Raw genomic sequence first — 25,223 nt, forward strand, 5'->3', positions numbered from 1 at the left:
CCCTACTAAATAAACCACCACCCCGAACCACATAAAACAAATACCCTCTGCCACGTCCTGACCAAACTACAATAACAAATAACCCTTATACTGGTCAGGACGTGACACACGCCTCCAGTGGGCACAAACCCACCAGTCAGTGAAACATTAAATCCACACTAGAAAACTAAAGACTTTGAGGGGACTATAATTAAAACTTGAAAAAACACCAGGTTCTGTGTTGTGAGAATAGAGAACACATTGGACATTGGACAGTAGAAACATTTCAAAACAGTATTGAGCCATTTTTCTCAGACAGAAACACGTTTAAACCCCTTGTTAAACATTTACATAATGAATATCAGAATCTAGCGTGAATGTCCAATCCTTCTCCAGACTACAGATCCCTCTGTTAACCAGACCAACCGAAATGAATTATCCTCCCTATGTTCTTTCAAAGCCCTCTGTGTATCCCTGGGGCCCGGAGTAAATACCACAGCGAGCCTGAACACAGTTCGAGCCTGAACAGGTGCGAGGGGCGTGGTCCCAAATCCCCCTTGGTAAAAGCGGGAAAACCACATCGTCGTGCTCAGCCCTCGATTCCATAATCGATGCTAGCCCATGTAATTTTGTGAAAGAGAGGCATTCAGAAGCATTACCGGAAAAATGGAAGTTGTTTGAGCTCCATTCAGCCTTCAGCCAAATCTTCAAAGATAAATGGATGTGTCTGACTGGCAGCCAAACAAGCTATTTAAAGCTAATAACAAGCAACAAAGTGATGTTAGACTGAGATTGAAGGTGAAATAGCCTATCTTACTGTAGATCCTAACAACTTAGTTCATCAACTCGGGCCTAAACAGGCACAAATAGTCATTTGCCTTCCAAAAAGGCATGAACTAAGGTGATAATACTGCAGGTTAAATGCAGGCCATTCTGCGATGGCTGAAGTTGATCAAAGTGATGGGATAAATACTTGATGCAAGTAGGCTAGGCTATATCCACATAAGGCCATGTGAAAAGCTAGTGTTGAAACACAGACCTTTCCAGATGGGTGTCTCATGGTGTTAGTCACACAGAGATAAGCTCCTTTGTTAAGTCTGACCTTGTTTTCAGATTTGGGGTCACAGGCAATCTGAGCTTTACAGAAACAATGGTCTCAATTAAGCAGATCAGTGTGTTTAACAAACACAAACACAGACATAATATCAGCATTATGAGCCACAGTGCATAGACAATGAGGTTAAGCCCGCCGAGAGTCAATAACGGGTGAGCAAGTGCATGTAATACACAGACATACACACTGTAATATCAGTGTAAAAGAAGGTAACATGCAAAAGTTCCTCATGTTGACATCAGCTAGAAACTCCTTTAGCTTGCATTCTCTATTCAGTCTATTCGGATCCCACTACTGTCTCAACCCTATCCGTTGTGTTGGGTCATTTGTCATTTCTGTGATGGTATTAACGGAAAGAAGGACTCACAAAAAATACCCAATTCACAGCACCTTTCCTCACATCATCTCTTCTCCTTATCTCTCAACCTCCACATCCTCTCTAACCATTCCTCTATTTCTGCCCCTGTTCATTATCACCCCCCACCCCCACCCCACCCACTTCTCTCTGCTCCAACTCCCTTCCCTATTTGCCAGTTGTGACATCCGCCTCATGCCTACAGGTTGGTTGCCCCCTGCAGAGTCTGCTGGAGTTGAAAGTACGACACAGGAAGTATTTTACGTCTGTAGCACCTCACCGTCTTATTTTAAGCGCTAGTGCACTTTGACCCGTGGGCTCATAAAGCCATCGCACTCGCGCAATAAAACGGGATTGACGACTGCCCTGTGGCTCGCCTCTTTGTGTGCCACAAGAGACAACATCAAAGCAGGTCTGGCGCGCTCTATAAACTGCCAAAAAGTGCCATGTCATTTATTTCTTCAGTAGTTTTTTTTATTCCTTCCCTTCCTTTGTAAATGAGCATGTTAGTCATGAGCAGGTTTTTTAGATGATGCTTGTTTCAGACGCCTAAATGAAGGGGTGGAGGGACTGTGTATGTGTGCTTGGGTGGGTGTGTGTATGTGTGCTTGGGTGGGTGTGTGTATGTGTTGTTGGGTGTGATTCTGTGTATGTGTTGTTGGGTGTGATTCTGTGTATGTGTTGTTGAGTGTGATTCTGTGTATGTGTTGTTGAGTGTGATTCTGTGTATGTGTTGTTGGGTGTGATTCTGTGTAAGTGTTGTTGGGTGTGATTCTGTGTATGTGTTGTTGGGTGTGATTCTGTGTATGTGTTGTTGGGTGTGATTCTGTGTATGTGAGTTTCCAGCTGTACGGCACACTCTGAGGTCTGACTCTATCATTCTCTTAGAAAAGCACCTGTAGCTGATTAAGTATACACATTGCCAGCCTCCGAATACATTTTTATTACCTTAGGAGAAGGAGCAAAGAGGGAGGAAATAATGATTGACCTGTAATGGTGGTGTCTAATGAGGCCTCATGATCCTATCAGGGCTGGAGAATCAGTGGTGGCAGATGGGAGTGGTTTTCCCCTCTAAATCACTTCACATTAAGTAAGGACTCCTGAGAGCACTGTGGTTTTCTATCGTGTCTTTTTAAGCCTCCCGAAATGGTCCCTCTGACTTTAATAGAAGAGAAGAAACATAGCAAACCAAGAGCTTGTATAAATGGTTGAACGGACCTGTGAAGGCTTACTGTAATTCATCAGGATTTGGGTGAGGTTGAAGATTCAAATTCTATAAGGAGATTTAAATGGCCTACTTCCACGTAATATAGATGTCTTGCTTGCTTAATGGGACACATAGGAAATAAGGTAAAACAGCACTTGGGTGAAACATTCCTGAGTTTATAAGAGTCTAAAAATACATCACTGCAGTGCTTGGCCTCAACCCTGGCCTGTCTGCACACCAAGCGTGTGCGTGTGTGTGTGTGTGTGTGTGTGTGTGTGTGTGTGTGTGTGTGTGTGTGTGTGTGTGTGTGTGTGTGTGTGTGTGTGTGTGTGTGTGTGTGTGTGTGTGTGTGTGTGTGTGTGTGTGTGTGTGTGTGTGTGTGTGTGTGTGTGTGTGTGTGTGTGTGTACAGCAAGGTAAGGGTGTAATAGTGTAATAATGTATGTAGTTTTATCAAGTATTTAAAAGCCATTTCTTACACAAGCTAGTATTTTATTCCTCATTGCTCTCAGAGGCTGTACATGTGTGCAACGTGTGCCATGCTGTGTGTATATGGGTGTCCTTTCAGCAGCTTTTTATATCATTCTTCTTCAGGGTGTTTTATTCAGTCAATTACTGCTGTTGGTTTCTCAAAAAGCGGTTACATACTGGTGCTAGGAACATATACCAGAGAGAAGAAAGAGTTTGCCAAGGCTTTATAAAAATGCTGTTTACCTAATGTCACACTATATGGCAGGTGACTTCATGCTATGAAACAGTGACAGTTAAAGCTAGATCCTTAGTTACTACATCCATTTTTTGACTTTTGAATTAATCATGTATACCTATTAATTATGTATACCTTGAAGAATATAACGTATAAATGCCTCATGAGCTTAGTTCAACTGTTGTTTTAAAAAAAAAATGTACCTTCATTTAACTAGGCAAGTCAGTTAAGAACAAATTCTTATTTACAATGATGGCCTACTCCGACCAAACCCTAACCCGTACGACGCTGGGCCAACTGTGCGCCACCCTATGGGACACCCAATCACGGTCGGTTGTGATACAGCCAGGAATCAAACCAGGGTCTGTAGTGACACCTCTAGCACTGAGATGCAGTGTCTTAGACCGCTGCACCACTCGGGAGCTCCCATTAGATCTGAAAATATAAGCTTGTTTGACTCCATTGTTTGTAAACAATTTAAATGTAAACAACCACTGTATAGCCTCAAAACATGGTTAAAACTATCATTTTGATATCCTGGATGTTCAGTCCTTGCATCCATATTTCTGTCTATGAATTTGAGAGTGGTTACATTTGTTCAGTCCCATCCCTGAGTTTTTTTCCAAAACTGAGGCGAGGTGACCGCTTCCCACTGGGCACAGACGTCAGTTCAACATCTAGTTTTGATTTATATTTGGTGGAGTTGTCAACTAACTTGAGTTCAACATGAAATCAACAAAACATTTCACCATGTCATTGGATTTAGGTAAAAAGTTGGGTGAAAGAAATACCAAATGCCATTTCGTTGATTCATTTTACAAATCCAATCAGTTTTCCACATTGATTCAATATCATCAAATAGATTTTTTTGGTTGAAATGACATGGAAACAATGTTAATTCGACCAGTTTTTGCACAGTGGGTTGTTCTTGTTTCAATTAAGGATTCTAGCTTTAACTTGGGATTGATAGATGGTGACCCTATATACCAGAGGTGAATACAGATGTCCAGCTACAGTATATAACCCCAACAAACTGTTGATCGAAACAGTAGGAGAGAAATGTAACACTTTATTTGGATCATCCCCTTCAAATGATGTGTGGATGTTAAAACGGTTAACAAACTATTAGTTCCACATGTCCATGACAGAATAGCGGGGGAGAAAGAAGGATGAGATGCCAAAGCTCTGGAGATGTTCCCTCCCTTATCACAAGACCAAGATGCTTATTGGAGGGCATCACAACTGCCCAGCATTCAAGACATATATTATCTGGGCAGAATGACATCTGCACATTTCACTGATGATCTGATGCAGTGTCACTAGTCTCAATGCAAAATATTATTGCCTATACAGAAATAGCCATGATAATTGGCAGGTAACGTGAGATGTCCGATTTACAGTGAGCAGAAAAAAAACTATTCAAGAGGTATTTATCCCTATACATGTATTATGATTGAATTGATACAAAATGTGATTCTATAAACAAGTGGATGGTTACATAAACTCTGTCACAACAAACACTAGGCATCAGGGCATGGAATAAATCATTCCTGAATATAATACAGTACATTTCAGTGTGAATAATCTGGTTTTAAACGTGTGTGTGCTGTATGTAAGCATGCATGAGAGACGAAGAGAAAGAGCGAGATAACATCCCATACTGTCACAAGGCCATGGAGACAGTCTTAAACTGCCATGCTCCATGCTCTTAAATGCTGGATTACAGCTCTGGGATTGTGGCAAGATTATTCATGTTTTTAAAACATCCTAATCCCTGTGTAATAAAGCAGAGGAGGAAATGCCTCGGTAGGAAATCAGGGCCCAAGTGTGGTTGGTTGAGGGCACATTTTGGAGAAAGTGCGAGAGGGGCGAGAGAGGGAGAGAGCGAGAGAGAGTGAAATAGAGTTGAGCATGTGTGTAGTACACATGTGAGTGATGGAGGAGAGGAGAAGTGGTTATGAGAAGAGAAAAAATAGATGAGTAAGAAGTATTAAAATGAGTGACTGAAAGTAGCAGGTATTAAATCCCATAACACACACTGGCACATGTTTGTCTCAGCAAAACAGCTCTCACTGAAGTTGCATGAACTAGCCAACCAGCCAGACTTGAATATACTCTCTGGAAAATATTTCTACTGAAACATGGATAATTATAGGTCTCTCTCAGAATAAATCTTTGAGTTCAAACCCAAGACATGTAAATGAGAACTTCCCTTAACCAGCAGTGTTTAGACTCAGATAGAACACTGCTTCGTTTTCAAGGAAGCATTACAAGGAAAACGTATGAGTTATGTGTGTTCGTTTCACTATGTGAAAGTTTGTTTACTCTAAATTTAAGGCTGTCTTACAAATATAAGTATCTGTGCGGAATCTCAGTTTGATCACTTGAACTATGTACTTTTATTGTGATCTCAACTACAATCCAGGTAATTTGGTTGTGCTATTGGATGAAGCACAGTGATAGCACATTAAGTTGTTGTATAAATACAAAACATCTGACATTGTATTCCCATTTGAAATTTGTTGTGCTTTTAAATGGTTAAAGCATAGTGATAACACATTGGGAATTCAACAAACTTCAGACTGTCTTTTTGAGTGGGTGAATAAAGGTTGAAATCTACCAAAAAATTACCCACATTTCCACGTTGAAATTATGAGGTGTGCCCAGTGGGTTTGTCCCTCCTGTAATCTCACTTCCCAGTTTCATGCTCCCCTCTTGCACCTGCGTTCCATCGGTGGAGGCTCCTCAGAGGAGGAAGGGGAGGACCATCCTCCTCAGTGAATTTCATAAAAATGTAAATTGTAAAACATGAACTTCTTTTTTTATAAAACTATACTAAATGTAATCACGTCACCAAACAATTGATTAAAACACATTATTTTTTAAAGAAGGTTTATAGTAGCCTCAACAGCACTGTGTAGGGTAACACCATTGTGTAGCCGGAGAACAGCTAGCTTCCGTCCTCCTCTGGGTACATTGACTTCAATACAAAACTTAGGAGGCTCATGGTTTTCACCCCCTTCCATAGACTTACACAGTAATTATGACATGTTGGACATGTTGTGCACCCAATCAAAGGATCAGAGAATTAATCTAGTACTGAAAGCATAAGCTACAGCTAGCTAGCATAGCAGTGTATACAATTTGGTGAGTGGTTGACTCAAAGACATAGAAAGACAATAGTTGAACAAATACATTTTTGAACAGTTTTGCACAAATTAATCTCTTCCAAAAATGTAGAAGTAAGTTTCACTTACTTAGCTAGCAAATGCAGCTAGCTAGTTTAGCCTACCGACACACCCTGCTCAAACAGAGGGATGCTATGTTAGCTAGCTGGCTATGACTATCCAACACAACACTGGAACTCTTCCAAATCAAGGTAAGCTTTTGGTATTACTAATTTATTGCCACTGGGGCCTGCCGGTGTAACTGCTTACTGACTGTACACTAACGTTACTACATGATTGTAGCGGGTTTACTAACGCGTTAGTTCGACTAGCTATGCTATGACGTTACTTTAGTTAATATGGTGACAACGATCTAGGCTGTGTGTAGCGGTTAAACTTGGAATGTTTTTTTTTCGCCTGGTCACATACAGCTGATGTGTTGTGCATTGAACTCCACAAGCTAAGGGACAAGGAGAGAGGAGGAGAGTGCATAGGTGCGAGAAGGAATACAACGTGGCTGCTATGAAAGTCAACTGTGTTTACGCGACAATTCTGTTGAAAAACGTTTCTTAAACAGAAGCAAATGGAACAAATGGGGATAAACACACCTAAATGTTTTCAATAGAAACTCTAATATGCAACTGTTGGACTAATGATTACACCCTTGATAAGCTAGATTCAGGCAAGAGTGTGCAAGGCGGTATTGAATGTGTCACTGTCTGTCATCTCAAATTTTTCTCTCGACATTTGTGCCCCTACGTTGTAAACTTTCATTCATAGACTGGGTTTAGGGAAAATGTTACTATCATGTAGTAGAATAAATCTTTCGCTTTTACATTGAACTGGGTGAATGGAATATGAATGAGAGTCATCCAATATGCTGTAACAGAAATAAGGCCATGCTCATGAAAAAACGGCACTGATCGCCACTGCTTTCCATCCCTACCTCTCTCTTCATCTGTAATGTTGGATGCTATTCGTAGTCATTGTCTCTTCCTCCTTCACTGTCTCTGCATGTCCAACGATCCATCTGCTCTCCAAATGAATCTAAAATATGTTCATCTGCTAGTGTTTGATGTGGGCCTCTTGATTAGTGCTAGTCTGTTTTATGAATGAAGCCGCATGATCTGTGCTTCATGCTAGGGACTTAATAAAGTACACATGCTTTCCTTTGCGGTTGTATTGAAGAGGCGGTGAGTTATGGCAAATGTTGTAGGTCTATAAAAGTATTTAATAAAGAATTTCATGCAGCTCCCATGCTCAGAAATCAGGCAAGATCTATGAATGTAATTTATGGTTCATAACAGTTAACACAGTAGGACAGTCATGCCTTTACAGTGTTTCCCCTATATTCATTTAGTAGCCACGCACCAAACTCGTTGCCGCCACTGCAACAAAAATGTAAATCATTTATATTTACGCCTCAGGAAGACCCCTCACAACGAGGTCATGAGCCACAGATGTAATCAGTAAGAGTGACTGCTTAACTCAGTCTCCTCTTCATAAACTTGATTAGATCCCTTTACTGGGTTCATATTGGAAGAATTAGATTGTCTCAGACACTCCTGGGTTGGTCCAAGCCCCGTCTTCAGATCTCATTGACTCTTTTAGGTGCGTTGCACACCATGTGTGGCACCTGGCATGGGGTAAATGTTAAATCCTGTTGTTCATGTGAACCTGTGGTACCTTAAACCCACACAGGGAGCAGGGTTTAGCATCAGAATACTGAAGTACCCATTCTTTGTGTGGATGGCTCTATCCCCAACAACATAAACTTTAGGCTATTTACTGTATTACAAAAGGCATATTAAATTGTGTTAGGTTGACAACGCAACCAAATTTCAACATTTAAAGGAGATATACCATATCTAATGCTTGGATGGTTTCAACTGAGCCACTAGCTTAAATAAAGATTAGTTAGTTGCCTAGTTAAATAAAGGTGAAATAAATAAAAATAAACTAAATAAAAAAATGTATTAAAACTATTCTTTAACTTTTATTTTGGGTTTAGTTGGAGACGTGATTCCAATATATAATTTGTTAACTTGTCGACGGTATTGCAAAAATGATACTGAATTGTGTTTGGTTGTCAATGCAACCAAATATCAACATTTGAAAGAGATTTATATTTTGTGCCACTGACTTAGGCTGAATTTAATTCCAGTTTGTCTACAAATGAATAATTGATATTCACGTCTCTGTCTCAACCAAAAATAAAAGTTAAACAATATGACAATATAAAATAAAATCTTCAAATGCGCTTTAAATAAAGTTTGATTTGATTTTGTCCTATTCTTTAACTTAGATTGTTGGTTGAAATAGCGACATTAATCCAACATATTCCTTATTAACTTGAAGATTACATTTGACATCAACCAAAGATTGAAATCCTAGGCCTATATTTATTGTCTACTTTTAGTTGAACCTTGGGTTGAATTGAAACAATAGCTGTTGATGACTTTGCAAATGCTATAATATTATAGGCCTAAATAGTATAATTGATGATATATGACGTATAGAGTATGGTTACCTTTCATTTGCTCTGTTAAACCTACCGTTTGGAATGACTTCGATAGCAACACTTGAAGCTCTGACATTGTTTCAAAGGTACAAATTCAACATATTTTATATGTGGGTTGTCTATGTTGAAAATTGGTTAACATGATGACATAATTCTGTGGTTTAAATTTCAACCTCAAAACAACACAGTTCACCTTGATGACTTTTTGCGAATCCAATGTATTTTCCAGGTAGATTCCACGTCACAATACGTTGACAAATTACGTTGAAACAACGTTGATTCAACCAGTTTGTGCACAGTGGGGAGGATTTGGAGAGGAAAGGAAAAGATAACGAGAGGGTGAGAGTAGCAGGAACAAAGAGAGAGAATGGCCAGAAGAAAGACAACAGGCAACCAAGAGAGGGGAAGCGAGGAGGAGACAGGGATGGGATCCAAGAAGAATAAGAAAATGGAGATAAGATATGGGAGGTAAAGAGAGAGGGCAAATTGCAAAGGCTGTCAAGGAGAGCTGGAGATTGTCGTCCTCTGTCCTGCTACCTTTCAAATCTAGATTAGCGTCTCCTCCCACCGGAGGAAGAATTCAAACATCATGAAAAATGTACAGCCAAAGGCTTTTAACAAGCCTGCCCTAAGCCCCTATCAAATACACACACACCTCAAAACGCACAACACAGCCACTCCCAGTCCCAAACACACACACACAACGGCATGCTTAACCCATAAAGTACAATCTACTGTATAACTCACTAACCTTGGAACCAGAACCAAGAGAATAACAAAAAAATGAAACATAAACAAAATAGTCACGTGAATCAGCCCATAAGAGGCATACGAATTCAAAAACTGTGCAGTAAATGCCGAATATATACAGTGCCTTCAGAAAGTATTCACACCCCTTGACTTTTTCCACATTTTATTGTGTTATAAATTGGGATTAAAAATTGATTGAATTATCATTTTTTTGTCAACGATCTACACAAAATACTCTGTAATGTCAAAGTGTAAGAAAAATCCTAAAATTTGTAAGACATTTATGAAAAACAAAACACTAATATGCTGTATTTTGAATACATAAGTATTCAATACATGTTTGGCAGTGATTACAGCCGTGAGTGTTTCTGGGTAAGTCTCTAAAACAGAGTTGTCCTATTGTCGGCCCGGGTGTGGTTTTATTTGGCCCCCCCAAGTTTTCTGAGCAATATATATATATATATTATTTTTATTGTTGGACATAAAAGACAAAAAAAAAACACCAGGAAATCAGCTCCAAGTGATTTTAATTTAAGACATCTGTTCCCAAGTATTCCCATCCATAATAGAGAGACGTGATCATATACAAATGTAAGCAAGCAGTCTACGAATTATTTGTAATTATGTTCCGGCCCCCCAACTATCCGCTGAAGAAAAAAAAAATCTGCCTGTGGCTGAATCTAGTTGATGACCCCTGATCTAAGAGCTTTGCACACTATCCTTTTTAAAATTCTTCAAGCTCTGTCAAGTTGGTTGTTGATCATTGCTAGACAGCCATAGATTTTCAAGCCGATTTAAGTCAGAACTGTAACCAGGCCACTCAGTAACATTCAATGTCATCTTAGTAAGCAACTCCAGTGTATATTTGGCCTTGTGTTTCAGGTTATTATGCTGCTGAAAGGTGAATTTGTCTCCCAGTGTCTGTTGGAAAGCAGACTGAACCAGGATTTCCTTGAGGATTTTGCCTATGCTTAGCTCTATTCCATTTATTTTTATCATAAAAGAAGTCCCTAGTCCTTGCCGATGACACACATACCAATAACATGATTCAGCCACCACCATGCTTGAAAATGTGATGAGTGGTTGTCAGTAATGTGTTGTGTTGGATTTGCCCCAAACATAACGCTTAAGTTAATTTCTTTACAAACAGGATTCATGTTTTGGAATATTTGTTTCTTTCTTTTCACTCTGTCATTTACAGTAGGTTAGTATTGTGGAGTAACTACAATGTTGTTGATCCATCCTCAGTTTTCTCCTATCACAGCCATTAAACTTCTGTAACTGTTTTAAAGTCACAATTAGACTCATGTTGAAATCCCTGAGTAGTTTCCCTCCACTCCGGCAACTGAGTTAGGAAGGACACCTGTATCTTTGTAGTGACTGGGTGTATTGATACACCATCCAAAGTGTAATTAATAACTAATACATTTAGCTTCTTGAACTTATTTAGGCTTACCATAACAAAGGGGTTGAATACTTATTGACTTATTTCAGCTTTTCATTTTTTATTAATTTGTACAAATGTCTAAAAACATATTTCCACTTTGACATTATGGGTTATTGTGTGTAGGCCAGTGACACAAAACCTCAATTTAAATACATTTTAAATTCAGGCTGTAACACCACAAAATGTTGAAAAAGTCAAGGGGTGTGAATACTTTCTGAAGGCATTGTAGCACATGTGGTCTCTCACTATGGCAGGTGAGCTCAGGTTATAATTCACCTGCATGGGACAGTGCTCTCACAGGCATCCATCCAGCTGGCGAACCAACCGCACGGCACGGATATTTTTAAAAGCAGCGAGAAACAACAACAGTGCGATAAGGTTTTCTATGCGCTGCTGCACAGTGTGAATGGTTGAGTGAGTAGCTGATCTCGGACGGGTGTTCTTCTGCTAGAGACGATGGATAGCATTGATTTCCTCCCTGACACATGGAAGATCCTCCACCATACCAAGGAAACACTACTGTATGTGTGCTGAAAGTGTACACAGACGCTGCTCTAGGACTGCTCACTTCTTTGTTAGGAATGTATCAATGACAGTATCTATACTGAAAAAATAATTAACTCAGCAAAAAAAGAAATGTCCTCTCACTGTCAACTGCGTTTATTTTCAGAAAACTTAACATGTGTAAATATTTGTATGAACATAACAAGATTCAACAACTGAGACATAAACTGATCAAGTTACACAGACATGTGACTAACAGAAATGGAATAATGTGTCCCTGAACAAAGAGGCGGTCAAAATCAAAAGTAACAGTCAGTATCTGGTGTGGCCACCAGCTGCATTAAGTACTGCAGTGCATCTCCTCCTCATGGACTGCATCAGATTTGACAGTTCTTGTTGTGAGATGTTACCCCACTCTTCCACCAAGGCACCTGCAAGTTCCCGGTCATTTCTGGGGGGAATGGTCCTAGCCCTCACCCTCTGATCCAACAGGTCCCAGACGTGCTCAGTGGGATTGAGATCCAGGCTCTTCGCTGGCCATGGCAGAACACTGACATTCTTGTCTTGCAGGAAATCCTGCACAGAACAAGCAGTATTGCTGGTGGGTCATGTCAGGATGAGTCTGCAGGAACGGTACCACATGAGGGAGGAGGATGTCTTCCCTGTAACGCACAGCATTGAGATTGCCTGCAATGACAACAAGCTCAGTCCGATGATGCTGTGACACCGCCAGAGCACAGGCCTCGGTGTAACGCTCATTCCTTCGACGATAAACGCAAATCTGATCATTACCCCTGGTGTGACCAAACCGCAACTCGTCAGTGAAGAGCAGTTTTTGCCAGTCCTGTCTGGTCCAGCGACGGTGGGTTTATGCCCATAGGCGACGTTGTTGCCGGTGATGTCTGGTGAGGACCTGCCTTACAACAGGCCTACAAGCCATCAGTCCAGCCTCTCTCAGCCTATTGCGGACAGTCTGAGCACTGATGGAGGGATTGTGCATTCCTGGTGTAAACTCGGGCAGTTGTTGTTGCCATCCTGTACCTGTCCCGCTGATGTGATGTTCGGATGTACCGATCCTGTGCAGGTGTTGTTACACGTGGTCTGCCACTGTGAGGATGATCAGCTGTCAGTCCTGTAGCGCTGTCTTAGGCATCTCACAGTAAGGACATTGCAATTTATTGGCCTGGCCACATCTGCAGTCCTCATGCCTCCTTGCAGATTTCCTAAGGCACATTCACAAAGATGAGCAGGGACCCTGGGCATCTTTCTTTTGGTGTTTTCAGAGTCAGTAGAAAGGCCTCTTTAGTGTCCTAAGTTTTCATAACTGTGACCTTAATTGCCTACCGTCTGTAAGCTGTTAGTGTCTGTAAGCTGTTAGTGTCTGTAAGCTGTTAGTGTCTTAACGACCCTTTACATTGAAGATCTGTGAAGTTATTTGGATTTTTACGAATTATCTTTGAAAGACAGGGTCCTGAAAAAGGGACGTTTCTTTTTTTGCTGAGTTTATAAACACAACATGTAAAGTGTTGTTCCCATGTTTAATGAGCTAAAATAAAATATCTCAGAAATGTTCCATACTCACAAAAAGCTAATTTCTCTAAAATGTTTTGCACAAATGTGATTACATCCCTGTTAGTGAGCATTTCTCCTTTGCCAGGATAATCCATCCACATGACAGGTGCGGCATATCAAGAAGCTGACTAAACAGCATGATCATTACACAGGTGCACCTTGTGTTGGGGACAATAAAAAGCAATACATTGTGCAGTTGTCACACAACACAATGCCACAGACATCTCAAGTTTTGAGGGAGCGTGCAATTGGCATGCTGACTGCTGAAATGTCCACGAGAGCTGTTGCCAGATGATTGAATGTTCATTTCTCTACCATAAGCCACCTCCAACATAGTTTTAGAGAATTTGGCAGTACGTACAACCGGCCTCACAACCACAGACCACGTGTATGACATTGTGTGGGCAAGCGGTTTGCTGATGTCAACATTGTGAACAGAGTGCCCTATGGTGGCAGTGGGGTTATGGTATGGGCAGGCATACACTATGGACAACGAACACAATTGCATTTCATCGCAATTTGAATGCACAAAATTACTGTGACAAGACACTGAGGACCATTTTGAGGCCCATTTGTTTTAAAGGTATCTGTGACCAACAGAGGTACATCTGTACTCCCAGTCATGTGAAATCCATAGATTAGGGCCTAAGGAATTTATTTCAATTCACTGATTTCCTTCTATGAACTGTAACTCAGTAAAACCTATGAAATTCTTGCATTTTTCATTAATATTTGTGTTCAGTAAAGCTGTAATCGTAGTGTTATTCCCTAAAAGTGTGAATACGATGCTCTTTCAGATTGTTTTCCTTATAGTATCTTGTATCAGGTTTTGTTATTTTGTTCTGAATAAATGTTATTTCCATGTGAAGGTGGGGAGTGATCCTGTTTAAGTCAGTTCAATGGAACGTTAGAGTTGGGAAAGCCTAGACCACGGATGTCAAACATCGACCCCAAAATTGGTGGATAGAGGACTATTTTTTGCAAATTTTGACGATTAGGAAATATTATACATTTTCAGTGCAGCCCTCTGGAACTCGTTGAGGACAAATGTGATTCCCGGGGCAAAATGAGTTTGCCACCCCTGGCCTAGACTAAGGCCCTATATTTAAACCCTCAATGACAATATCAGAAACGTGAAAGGGCACTCACTTTCTCAGTATACAGACACACAGGGAGAAAAGAAAAACTGCAGACCAAAGGAAAATATCAATGCTCTAGAGGGGAGAGGAGGGTGTGTTAAAGAGAGTGAAACTGTTGACTTCAATAAAGAAGAGTGTGCAAGAGAGTAAAGAGGAGACAAAAACAAAGTCAACCATTGGACACATTAGTTTCCATAGATCTTCTACTTATCACTGTAATATTTCTCCTGGCTGTGTCTGGAGTGTTAGGCAACTGAGAAACTCAAAAGACATCCCGAGTGTTGGAGGAGAATGTTTCATTAAGGGTAATTTGCCAAACGAAACCCATTAACATTCAGCGCAAGGCGTTCAGCTCTCTCATGTTTCTCACAGTGGATGTGAAGGCAGGCAGTGGCTCTGGGAGCATTGTGATGAGTAGAGTGTGCCATCATGGTACTGACAGAGTACAAGATAACGATCGCCCTGTCGAACCCTGTCACTTCCTTCCCCTTCAGATCACTTCCCCAGGCTTCACTCTCAGTGCTAAGCTAATTGGGTGAGGAGGGGAAAACTCAAAATGAAAGAGCTGCGGACAGGTTTCCCTGTAAATTATTCAAAAACTTTGCTAAATCTCAGTGCATCAATTGACTGTGATGAACACACACAGGGTAGGCCTACAGTGAATACTGATAAGCGGGGCGAAGCCAAACAAGAGTAACTGTCAAACCTCAACTGAACCTAGAAGAACAAATGGAACCTGGCCTGAAGCCAAGCCAGCACCAGCTCATCAGCACGGACAACACAACACTCTTATAATGTTTATTTAACGCTCTGCACATAATGCATAGGAGTTGAGGACCAACTAATGGGAACCACAGATATGAGATGATTATGTGTTTATTATTTAATTTCTGGCCAGTAGTTATTCTCAGTAGCAGTGAAAAGCAGAGTCAGTATATTTCTATGTGGCTCAGGTGAAAAGCAGCTTTCATGGTTCCTCGTCAGAGAGAGATTCATTACCCAGCAGAGCTCAGCGGCCTGAGAAACTCCTCTCTTTATCACACCAGTGATTAAGTCTATTGATTTCTGCAGGGAAAAGTAGCTGCTCGGAGTCGGGGCCAGGCTACAAGGCTGATGTTGAGTCTCACTGTGTAGCAGTTGGGTAAGAGGGAACTCACATTGACTTGCTGAACACAGTGCTACTGTAACAAGAATAACTTTCAGATGTCTTCCTCAGTGAATGCAACTGAAGTAGATGAAAGTAAACAATGTAAAGGAACATCTAAAAACATGTGGGACTGTCCGACCCATTCATTATAATATCAGGGTTGTATCTGGAGTCTGACTTCAATGGTCGTCTGATTATTCATTGGTCTCTGGTAGGGAAGCAGCAATCTGAAGGCCCACGCTGCAACACTTCCATATTTTATGTACTTTATTTAAGTGATCATGCCCGAGAAACTGGTGTTTGGAGGATATATTAGCACGCGTGTTGTTAGGCCCGAGACAAAGTCGATATATCGTGCCAATATATCCTTCAAACACCAACTTTGAGGACATTATCACTTTTATACAATGGGTTACCAACATATTCAAATAAAGATTGACATATTTTCATTAAAAACATTATTTTTATGAATTTATTCCTACTATTTCATCCTTCCACAAGATATAGTCCAGACATAAATCTATGGTTGCTATCCAAGCCAGCTGGCCGTTCGTTCTATCGGTTTGGTTGTTGAACATAGAGACGTGACCGAGTCGTTCAGTCTTTTTGTTTTGTGTCACGACCCAATCGTTCATTCCAAATGTTCCATTGCCATATTGGCTGGCAACGTTTTTATCCCGTGCTTGCTAAGCTAGCCAACTACGGCTAACTTACCGTCATGTCAAACAGTGACGACAGAATAACAACGAAGTAGCTGCATTTGTTTAAACTGTTTTCTAGTGACATTTATTTGGATACATCCATAACAATGATCTAATGGTGTGCGATTTCAGCTGGCATAGAAAATGTGCTCTCTCGTCAAACACTGTTGTTCAGAGGAGCTAGCCAACAACACAGCTAACACAATCACTTCAAACTGAAGCTGCAAAGACTTCAAACTAGCTGCACTTTGTTTCCTTTTAACCTGTTTTCTATTGATAGAAATTATGCTAATTCATGATTTCGAGTGGTTGAGAAAAGCTACCTACCTGTCTGTCTTATCCCGACACGCTAATTACTATGGGACAGCTGGAGATCAAATTTGAATATTGAAACAATGTTGCAAATGTCGGAGAGACAGACAGCAAGGTTTATACAAATCTCCACTGTTGAAAACTAAATGTTAGTCTAAAAGAAATGTGAGATAATGTCTAGATGCTTTTTATAGTGGAGATCAACTTTAGAAATTGCCTGGCTGGGCTTTTGAGAGAGTGGATTGCAAAGTCAGATAGAAAATAGGCATTTTAACATCATAGATTTAGCCTGTGGTAACTTGTGAAATAGACACCAGCTGGAATGCGGTTTTAACCAATCAGCATTCAGGATTAGACCCAACCTTATGTTATTCATGTTTTAGCAGTTTGTTTTCACCTCACTGGAACAACACACAATATGCCCTAACGCAGGTGAGGTATGGAGAAATCCGGTCATGGAGTCATGAACCCACTCCCGTTCAACCCGACGTCTGTCATATGAGTACATGGGTGTGTCCACAGAAAATGAGATGGGCAATCCATGTTCATGAATGAAATACCCTCCCTGGGGGAGGTGTTACATTTCAGTAGGCTTTAAATAATAATTTGTTCTTAACTGTCTTGCCTAGTTAAATAAAGGTTAAATAAAAAATATAAATAAATGCACGCACACAAACTGAGTGTATATACACTGAGTGTACAAAACCTGCAACTCAATATTAGGAAGGTCATCTTAATGTTTTGTATACTCAGTGTATAGCTTCCACCTGAATGGAGGAAATAAAATCCTTTCTTTGTTAAGGATACCTTAGGAAATTAAACGGATTACATTATTGAAGTTTCCATTGAATAGTGAACAATGAGGGACCATTGTCAGCTGGGTATTGCTACAGTCATCACAGATGTTAGTAAGAATAAATACATTGATCAGGCAAAATTACACACAGCAAACTTAATTTACATTTTGCACAACATAGATCAGTATCTGCAGAACATATTTGATTTTTATCCAGTCCACGGTCACATACAGGGAGGTAAGGTGTAAAGAAAATTAGCGATATAGAAGATATAAAGGATCTTTTCTCCTGGACGTTATGAAAAACTACAATCTTTATCACGACTTCCGCCGAGGTCGGTCCCTCTCCTGGTATAGGAGAGGGACCGTTCGGCGTTCGGCGTTCGACGTCACCGGTCTTCTAGCCATCGCTGATCCATCTTTCATTTTCCATTGGTTTTGTCTTTATTTTCTGCACACCTGGTTTTCATGTTCATGTATTTAACCCTCTGTTTCCCTCATGTTTGTTGTGCGTGATTATTTCTATGTTCAGTTCGGTTCATGATGGCTGTTTTTTTTCGATGGGTGCTGTGTTCACCCATGCGTAAATATTACCAGCTGGGAATATTATTGACAGATCTTAGTTTAGGGATCCCTATTGTTCCAGTGGATATGCCCTTCCCAGTTCACGCCCTAGATAGTCGACCATTGGGGTCGGGGCTAATTAGGAGGCCACCGCTCCACTGGGCATGGTGACGCGAGAGGATCACAAGGAGAAAATCCGTTTTTCCGTATTGATTCTCCTGCGTTTCCTGTGGTGCTGGGTATACCCTGGTTGGCCTGTCATGACCCCACTCTTTCGTGGCAACAGAGGGCCCTCACGGGGTGGTCACGAGAGTGCTCGGGGAGGTGTTTCCATCGGTGCTACTACGGTGGAAAGTCCAGACCAGATCTCCACCGTGCGCATCCCCTCTGAATATGACTCAATTACCAACCCATCGACGGGAGGATTGTGCGATAAATCTCCTGGTAGACGCCGCACTTCCCAGGAGTCACATGTATCCCCTGTCACAAGAGGAGATGACGGCGGCTATGGAAACATATGTCTCTGAATCCCTGGATCAGGGGTACATTCAGCCCTCCACTTCACCTGCCTCCTTAAGTTTCTTTTTTTGTGAAGAAGAAGGATGGAGGTCTGAGGCCGTATATTGACTATCGAGGCATCAACCAGATCACGGTGAGGTACAGTTACCCCCTACCTATCATAGCCAGTGCGATTGAGTCAATGCATGGGGCGCACTTCTTCACAAAATTGGATCTCAGGAGCGCTTACAACCTGGTGCGTATCCGGGAGGGGGACGAGTGGAAGATGGCATTTAGTACCACCTCAGGGCACTATGAGTACCTCATCATGCTGTACGGGTTGATGAATGCGCCATCAGTCTTCCAGGCCTTTGTAGACGTGATCTTCAGGGACCTGCACGGGCAGGGTGTAGTGGTGTATATCGACGACATTCTGATATACTCCGCTGCACGCGCCGAGCATGTGTCCCTGGTGCGCAGGGTGCTTGGTCAACTGTCAGAGCATGACCTGTACGTCAAGGCTGAGAAATGCCTGTTTTTCCAACAGTCCGTCTCCTTCCTAGGGTACCGCATTTCCACTTCAGGGGTGGAGATGGAGAGTGACCGCATTACAGCCGTGCATAATTGGCCGACTCCCACCACGGTAAAGGAAGTGCAGCATTTTCTAGGGTGTGCCAACTACTACCGGAGGTTTATCCGGGGCTTTGGTCAGGTAGCGGCTCCCATTACCTCACTGCTGAAGGGAGGACCGGTGCGTTTGCAGTGGTCAGCTGAGGCGGACAGGGCTTTTGGTCAGCTGAGGGCTCTGTTTACCTGCTCTGCTCCCGTGCTGGCTCATCTGGATCCCTCTTTGGCGTTCATAGTGGAGGTGGACGCGTCCGAGGGATGAGATAGGACCCATGCTCTGTCAGTGCTCGGGCACGCCACCAAAGCTCCGCCCCTGTGCCTTCTTTTCAAAGAAGCTCAGCCCGGCGGAGCAAAACTATGACGTGGGGAACCGGGAGTTGTTGGCTGTCGTCAAGGCTTTGAAGGCATGGAGACATTGGCTCGAGGGGGCTAAACACCCTTTTCTCATCTAGACTGACCACCGCAATCTGGAGTACATCCGGGCGGTGAGGAGACTGAATCCTCGCCAGGCAAGGTGGGCCATGTTTTTTACCCGTTTTGTTTTCACCCTATCCTACAGACCAGGTTCCCAGAACGCGAAGACAGACGCACTGTCCCGGATGTATGACACAAAGGAGCGGCCCATTGATCCCACTCCCATACTCCCGGCCTCTTGCCTGGTGGCACCGGTAGTGTGGGAGCTGGACGCGGACATCGAGCGGGCGTTATGTACAGAGCCCACTCCCCCCCCAATGTCCAGCTGTGCGTCTGTACGTTCCGTCTGCTGTCCGCAACCGTTTGATCTATTGGGCCCATACATCACCCTCCTCTGGTCATCCGGGTATCGGTCAGACAGTGCGCTGTCTTAGTGGGAAGTACTGGTGGTCCACTTTAGCTAAGGACATGAGGGTTTATGTCTCCTCCTGCTCGGTGTGCGCCCAGTGCAAGGCCCCTAGGCACTTGCCCAGAGAGAAGTTACAACCCTTACCCGTTCCACAACGGCCGTGGTCGCACCTGTCGATGGATTTCCTAACAGATCTTCCTCCATCACAGAGTAACACCACGATCATTGTGGATCGGTTTTCTAATTCCTGTCGTCTCCTCCCTTTGCCCGGTCTCCCTACGGCCCTACAGACTGCGGAGGCCCTGTTTACACACGTCTTCCAGCACTACGGGGTGCCTGAGGACATAGTATCTGATCGAGGTCCCCAGTTCATGTCAAGGGTCTGGAGGGCGTTCATGGAACGTCTGGGGGTCTCGGTCAGCCTTACCTCGGGTTTTCACCCTGAGAGTAATGGGCAGGTGGAGAAAGTGAACCAGGATGTGGGTAGGTTTCTGCAGTCCTATTGCCAGGACCGGCCGGGGGAGTGGGCGGTGTTCGTGCCCTGGGCAGAGATGGCCCAGAACTCGCTCCGCCACTCCTACACTAATCTCTCCCCCTTCCAGTGCGTACTGGGGTACCAGCCGTTCCTGGCGCCTTGGCATCAGAGCCAGATCGAGGCTCCTGCGGTGGATGACTGGTTTAGGCGCGCTGAGGAGACCTGGGACGCCGCTCATGTGCACCTTCAGCGGGCTGTGAGGCGCCAGAAAACCTGCGCAGATCGCCACCGCAGTGAGGCCCGGGTGTTCGCACCGGGGGACCGGGTCTGGCTCTCGACCCGAAACCTGCCCCTCCGCCTGCCCTGCCGGAAGCTGAGCCCACGGTTTGTGGGGCCATTCAAAGTCCTGAGGAGACTGAACGAGGTATGTTACAGGTTACAGCTTCCCCCCGATTATCGTATTAACCCCTCGTTCCATGTGTCTCTCCTCAGGCCGGTGGTGGCTGGTCCTCTCCAGGAGTCTGAGGTGCAGGAGGTTCCTCCGCCCCCTCTGGACATCGAGGGGGCCCCGGCGTATGCAGTTCGATCCATACTGGATTCGAGGCGTCGGGCGAGGGGCCTTCAGTACCTCGTGGAGTGGGAGGGGTATGGTCCGGAGGAGAGATGCTGGGTGCCGGTGGAGGACGTGTTGGACCCATCAATGCTGTGGGAGTTCCACTGTCTCCATCCGGATCACCCTGCACCTCGCCCTCCGGGTCGCCCCCGAGGCCGGTGTTGGCACGCTGCTGGAGCAGCGCATCAAGGGGGGGTACTGTCACGACTTCCGCCGAGGTCGGTCCCTCTCCTGGTACGGGCAGCGTTCGATGTCACCGGTCTTCTAGCCATCGCTGATCCATCTTTCATTTTCCATTGGTTTTGTCTTTATTTTCTGCACACCTGGTTTTCATGTTCATGTATTTAACCCTCTGTTTCCCTCATGTTTGTTGTGCGTGATTATTTCTATGTTCAGTTCGGTTCATGATGGCTGTTTTTTTTCGACGGGTGCTGTGTTCACCCATGCGTAAATATTACCGTTGGTTTTTGGTCAAGTGTATTTGTTTCACCTTGTGCCTTTATTGTTTGAGTAAAGTACGTTGCTCACTCATTTTGCTCTCCTGCGCCTGACTTCATGCACCAGCTACACTCACCTTCTGACAATCTTTATCCAATCTTGAACTGCAACCAATGTTTTGTTTTGCAGATTTAAAAAAAATGACAGACCTTGAATGATTCTCACTGGGAATATTCAATGTTTTCCCCTTGCTTAACAATATCATTGAGACTGAATGAAGTGACCTTCAAATTCCCTGTAGAGCCCACTGGCAATCCCCCTACTACCTTAGCTCTGTGTACATAATCCACAGTCAACAGGAGACTCAGAAACCCATTACAACTCCGCAATAATGCAAAGGTGTCTGTGTGTGTGTGTGTGTGTGTGTGTGTGTGTGTGTGTGTGTGTGTGTGTGTGTGTGTGTGTGTGTGTGTGTGTGTGTGTGTGTGTGTGTGTGTGTGTGTGTGTGTGTGTGTGTACTTATGCATGAGTTATGTACAGAGCCTGTGTGCATGTGTATGTGCGTACTTATGCATGAGTTATGGATAATACAACAGAGTCCACTATAAAGGATGGATGCATCAAAGGCTGACATTGGCCACTAATCACTGTGACAGAACATGATGCATTGCATAGGGAACAGGCTAAAACAGATGCTGGATGAGAAAACTGTTATTTTGATGACTCTTCATCTCCGTGACTGTTTTGATAACCCATCCTGAAATATTAACTGTTTACTACTCACTTAATGTCAGATTGAATGTCAGAATATAGATATAACATACATTTCAGTAATTTAGCATGCTGTGTTCAAGCCATGACATCACACCATGACACTATTCAATATGATTATGTGATGACATCATCTTTTCTGATGGACTGTTTGTTCAGATGAGGCAGTTAAGAGGGAGGCTTTGTCTAATAGAGAAGAGCACTGGGAACAGAAGTCCAAAGGTTAAAGGAACAGGCAGGACAATTAGGAGTGTACCTAAATACAATTAGCATACAAATGGTTAATAGTAAAACAAATACTGTATTGAATATTGAGCCTGAAATAAAATGTATGTCCTACCATGCTTTGCCTCTTAGTTATACCATGCTTTCTTTTATCCACGTGACTGAAAACAAGTGATGCACTCGCAGGTAAAAGGCCACGTGTCAAACTCATTCTCCAGAGGGCCGAGCGTCTGTGGGTTTTCGCTCATCCCTTGTACTTGATTGATGAATTAAGGTCACTAATTGGTAAAGAACTCCCCTGACCTGGTTGTCTAGGTCTTAATTGAAAGGAAAAAACAAAAACATGCAGGCACTACGCCCTTCATGGAAATGAGTTTAACACCCCTGTAGTAGGCCTACTGATAATAATGTTTTTTTATTATCTTTCTGTACACAAAAAGGTGCTATCTAGAACCTCAAATGCTTCTTCGGCTGTCCCCATAGGAGAAACCTTTAAATAACTATTTTTGGTTCCAGGTAGAAGAACCCTTTTGGTTCCAGGTAGAACCCTTTTTGTATAGGGTTCTACCTGGAACCCAAAAGGATTCTACCTGAAACCCAAAAGGGTTCTACCTGGAACCCAAAAGAACCCAAAAGGGTTCTACCTGGAACCCAAAAGGGTTATCTTATGGGGACAGCCATATAACCTTTTTGGAAACCTTTTATAAGAGTGTACCACATCTAAAAGTCATACATTGATATCAGGCCCTGGCCTATGTGAAGACACCAGAGCACTTTGAGAAGCAATTTTCAAATGAAGTGTCCAACTTCGGGGCTTCATCAAGTTAGCTGCACATGGAGATTGTGCTAGTAGGCTGTCCGTAGATACAGCAGCCTACAACAGCCGACCACTCACCTCCTTATTGCCCTCAATCGTGTCTTATGCTCACAATTTAAATGTTTTACACTGGAAACCAAAATGATAACATTTTATATCATTATTTAAATAAATAGTTGCTTGAAAAATATAATATTATGTCTAGAAAATGTGCCGTTACTTACCAGATATCTCTGTCTGTGGCACCCCGTTGAGAGTGAAGCCTTTACCGCTGTAGAACTGTCGGACATCCGAACAGCTCCGAGCTTTACTGCTCGCATTGTCCGCGGACAACGGGATAGCGGATAGACAAAGGAATAGGAGAGCCTGGAGAAAATCCATACTGACAACCAAATAGCAAGGTGTAGATCAAAGAGAACGAGGCAATTAAAATAAGTCCTACAAAGCCTCGTATGACATTCAACCGGTAGATAAAGCCTCCCTTGGCGGTGTATCTCGCTTTGGCGCGGAGGATACAGCTGGAAACACCAGCTGAGCAATCTGTCAGCGCTCCCCGGAGTCCTGTGACGACGCTGTGACTGTCAAGATGAGCAGGTCCTCGCAGTGAGTCTACTAGGCAGAACGGCTCTAAAAAAAATAAATAATAATAATTACTGTAATACTTGTTATCAAAATCCACCAATAAACGGAATAAAGGCTATGCTACTGTCAGTGAACAGTCACAGTAGTCTTGGATGAAACTATGGAACAAGTGAACTCTACAAATATCGGAGATGTGTAAGGGAGAATAGCCCGAGTGTTGTGAGCTGAGCACGTAGCACAGCCGGTATAGGATTGGAATCGCGCTGGGATACTCACGCGGAGCTGCTGTTTTGGTTCCGCCCCGCGGAGAACAGAGGATGGCACCACCTGCAGGTCAGTGCGCTTCTGTTTACTTTTTTTTCTTTTTTTGTTGTTGTTTATTTTAAATACATTTTTATTCATAATACAAAATCAACAACTTCGAATGTGCAGCCCTTTAATATTACGATTTATCTTTCTTCCAGAGCCAATCAACATTTATTTGTTTGGTAAAAAAATAAGTGTATAATTCTAGAAAAATCACTCGAGATTTCGCGTTATGGACATGTGCTCAAATGCATTTACTGTTGGCTCTTGAAAGTCCACATCATCTCTAGGCTACTGGATGGGATAAAGATGTAGGCTCTTTATTTGTATACCCTGCAGTATAACTTTCACACAATGCAGGAAATGTAAAACTTGTATTTGAGGTTTAAAAAGGCCTCTGAAGTTTGTAATTTTCACTTTATAATTTCAGACTTTCCCGTACAAAAAATTGTATCAACCCCTACAAAAATGTCCATTCATTATAATCCACGTAGTAATTCAGATTTTCTGTTGCAGAATAATTATTTTCCTGTTGTAGCACACTGTCTCAAATCTAGATCCTACATGTGTACCATGACCACAATAGGACAATACTCTCTGTTCATCTGTTTGAGTTCCGTGCATAATAAAATAAATTACGCACAGGTGTGCACAAAACACAATGACAAAACTCACATAATTGCACCGAACGAAGTGTCTCCATTAATTCTCTACACACATTCCCATTGACATAGGCCTACTGTACTGTACACACTAATTTCCAAGCATATAATCCGATTGTCAGCCGTATCTCCCTGCATGGCACAAAGATGGCTACAGAAGCCTGAGAGGTGGGAGTTGGTGGGTGGGAGGTCTGACCAGCCACTAAGCTGTATGTGTGAAATGACAGTGTAATTACATGTACAGGGGACACATTTAGTCTCTCACTAACAACACTGTAATCCCTGTTACAGTGAAGCCTGCCAGGGTCTGTGCTGGATTAACATGGTGTTGTCGTGGATTGGGACACAGCCCTTTGTGTGTGTGTGTGTGTGTGTGTGTGTGTGTGTGTGTGTGTGTGTGTGTGTG

The 25,223-nt window shown here is 42.8% G+C and overlaps 1 protein-coding gene across 1 annotated transcript in view; it reads right to left on the minus strand.

Moving 5' to 3' along the window:
* The window catches only part of LOC106584349 (glypican-1), a 72,505-nt gene extending 48,415 nt beyond the window's left edge, over positions 1 to 24,090 (minus strand). Inside the window, exon 1 of the mRNA XM_014169561.2 lies at positions 23,492 to 24,090. Coding sequence (XP_014025036.1) covers positions 23,492 to 23,648 — 157 coding nt within the window. The 5' untranslated portion in view covers positions 23,649 to 24,090. The remainder of the gene's footprint in view (positions 1 to 23,491) is intronic.
* Between the last annotated feature and the right edge of the window lie 1,133 nt (positions 24,091 to 25,223).

Source organism: Salmo salar, chromosome ssa23 (assembly GCF_905237065.1).
Source record: "Salmo salar chromosome ssa23, Ssal_v3.1, whole genome shotgun sequence".
Taxonomy (NCBI): Eukaryota; Metazoa; Chordata; class Actinopteri; order Salmoniformes; family Salmonidae; genus Salmo; species Salmo salar.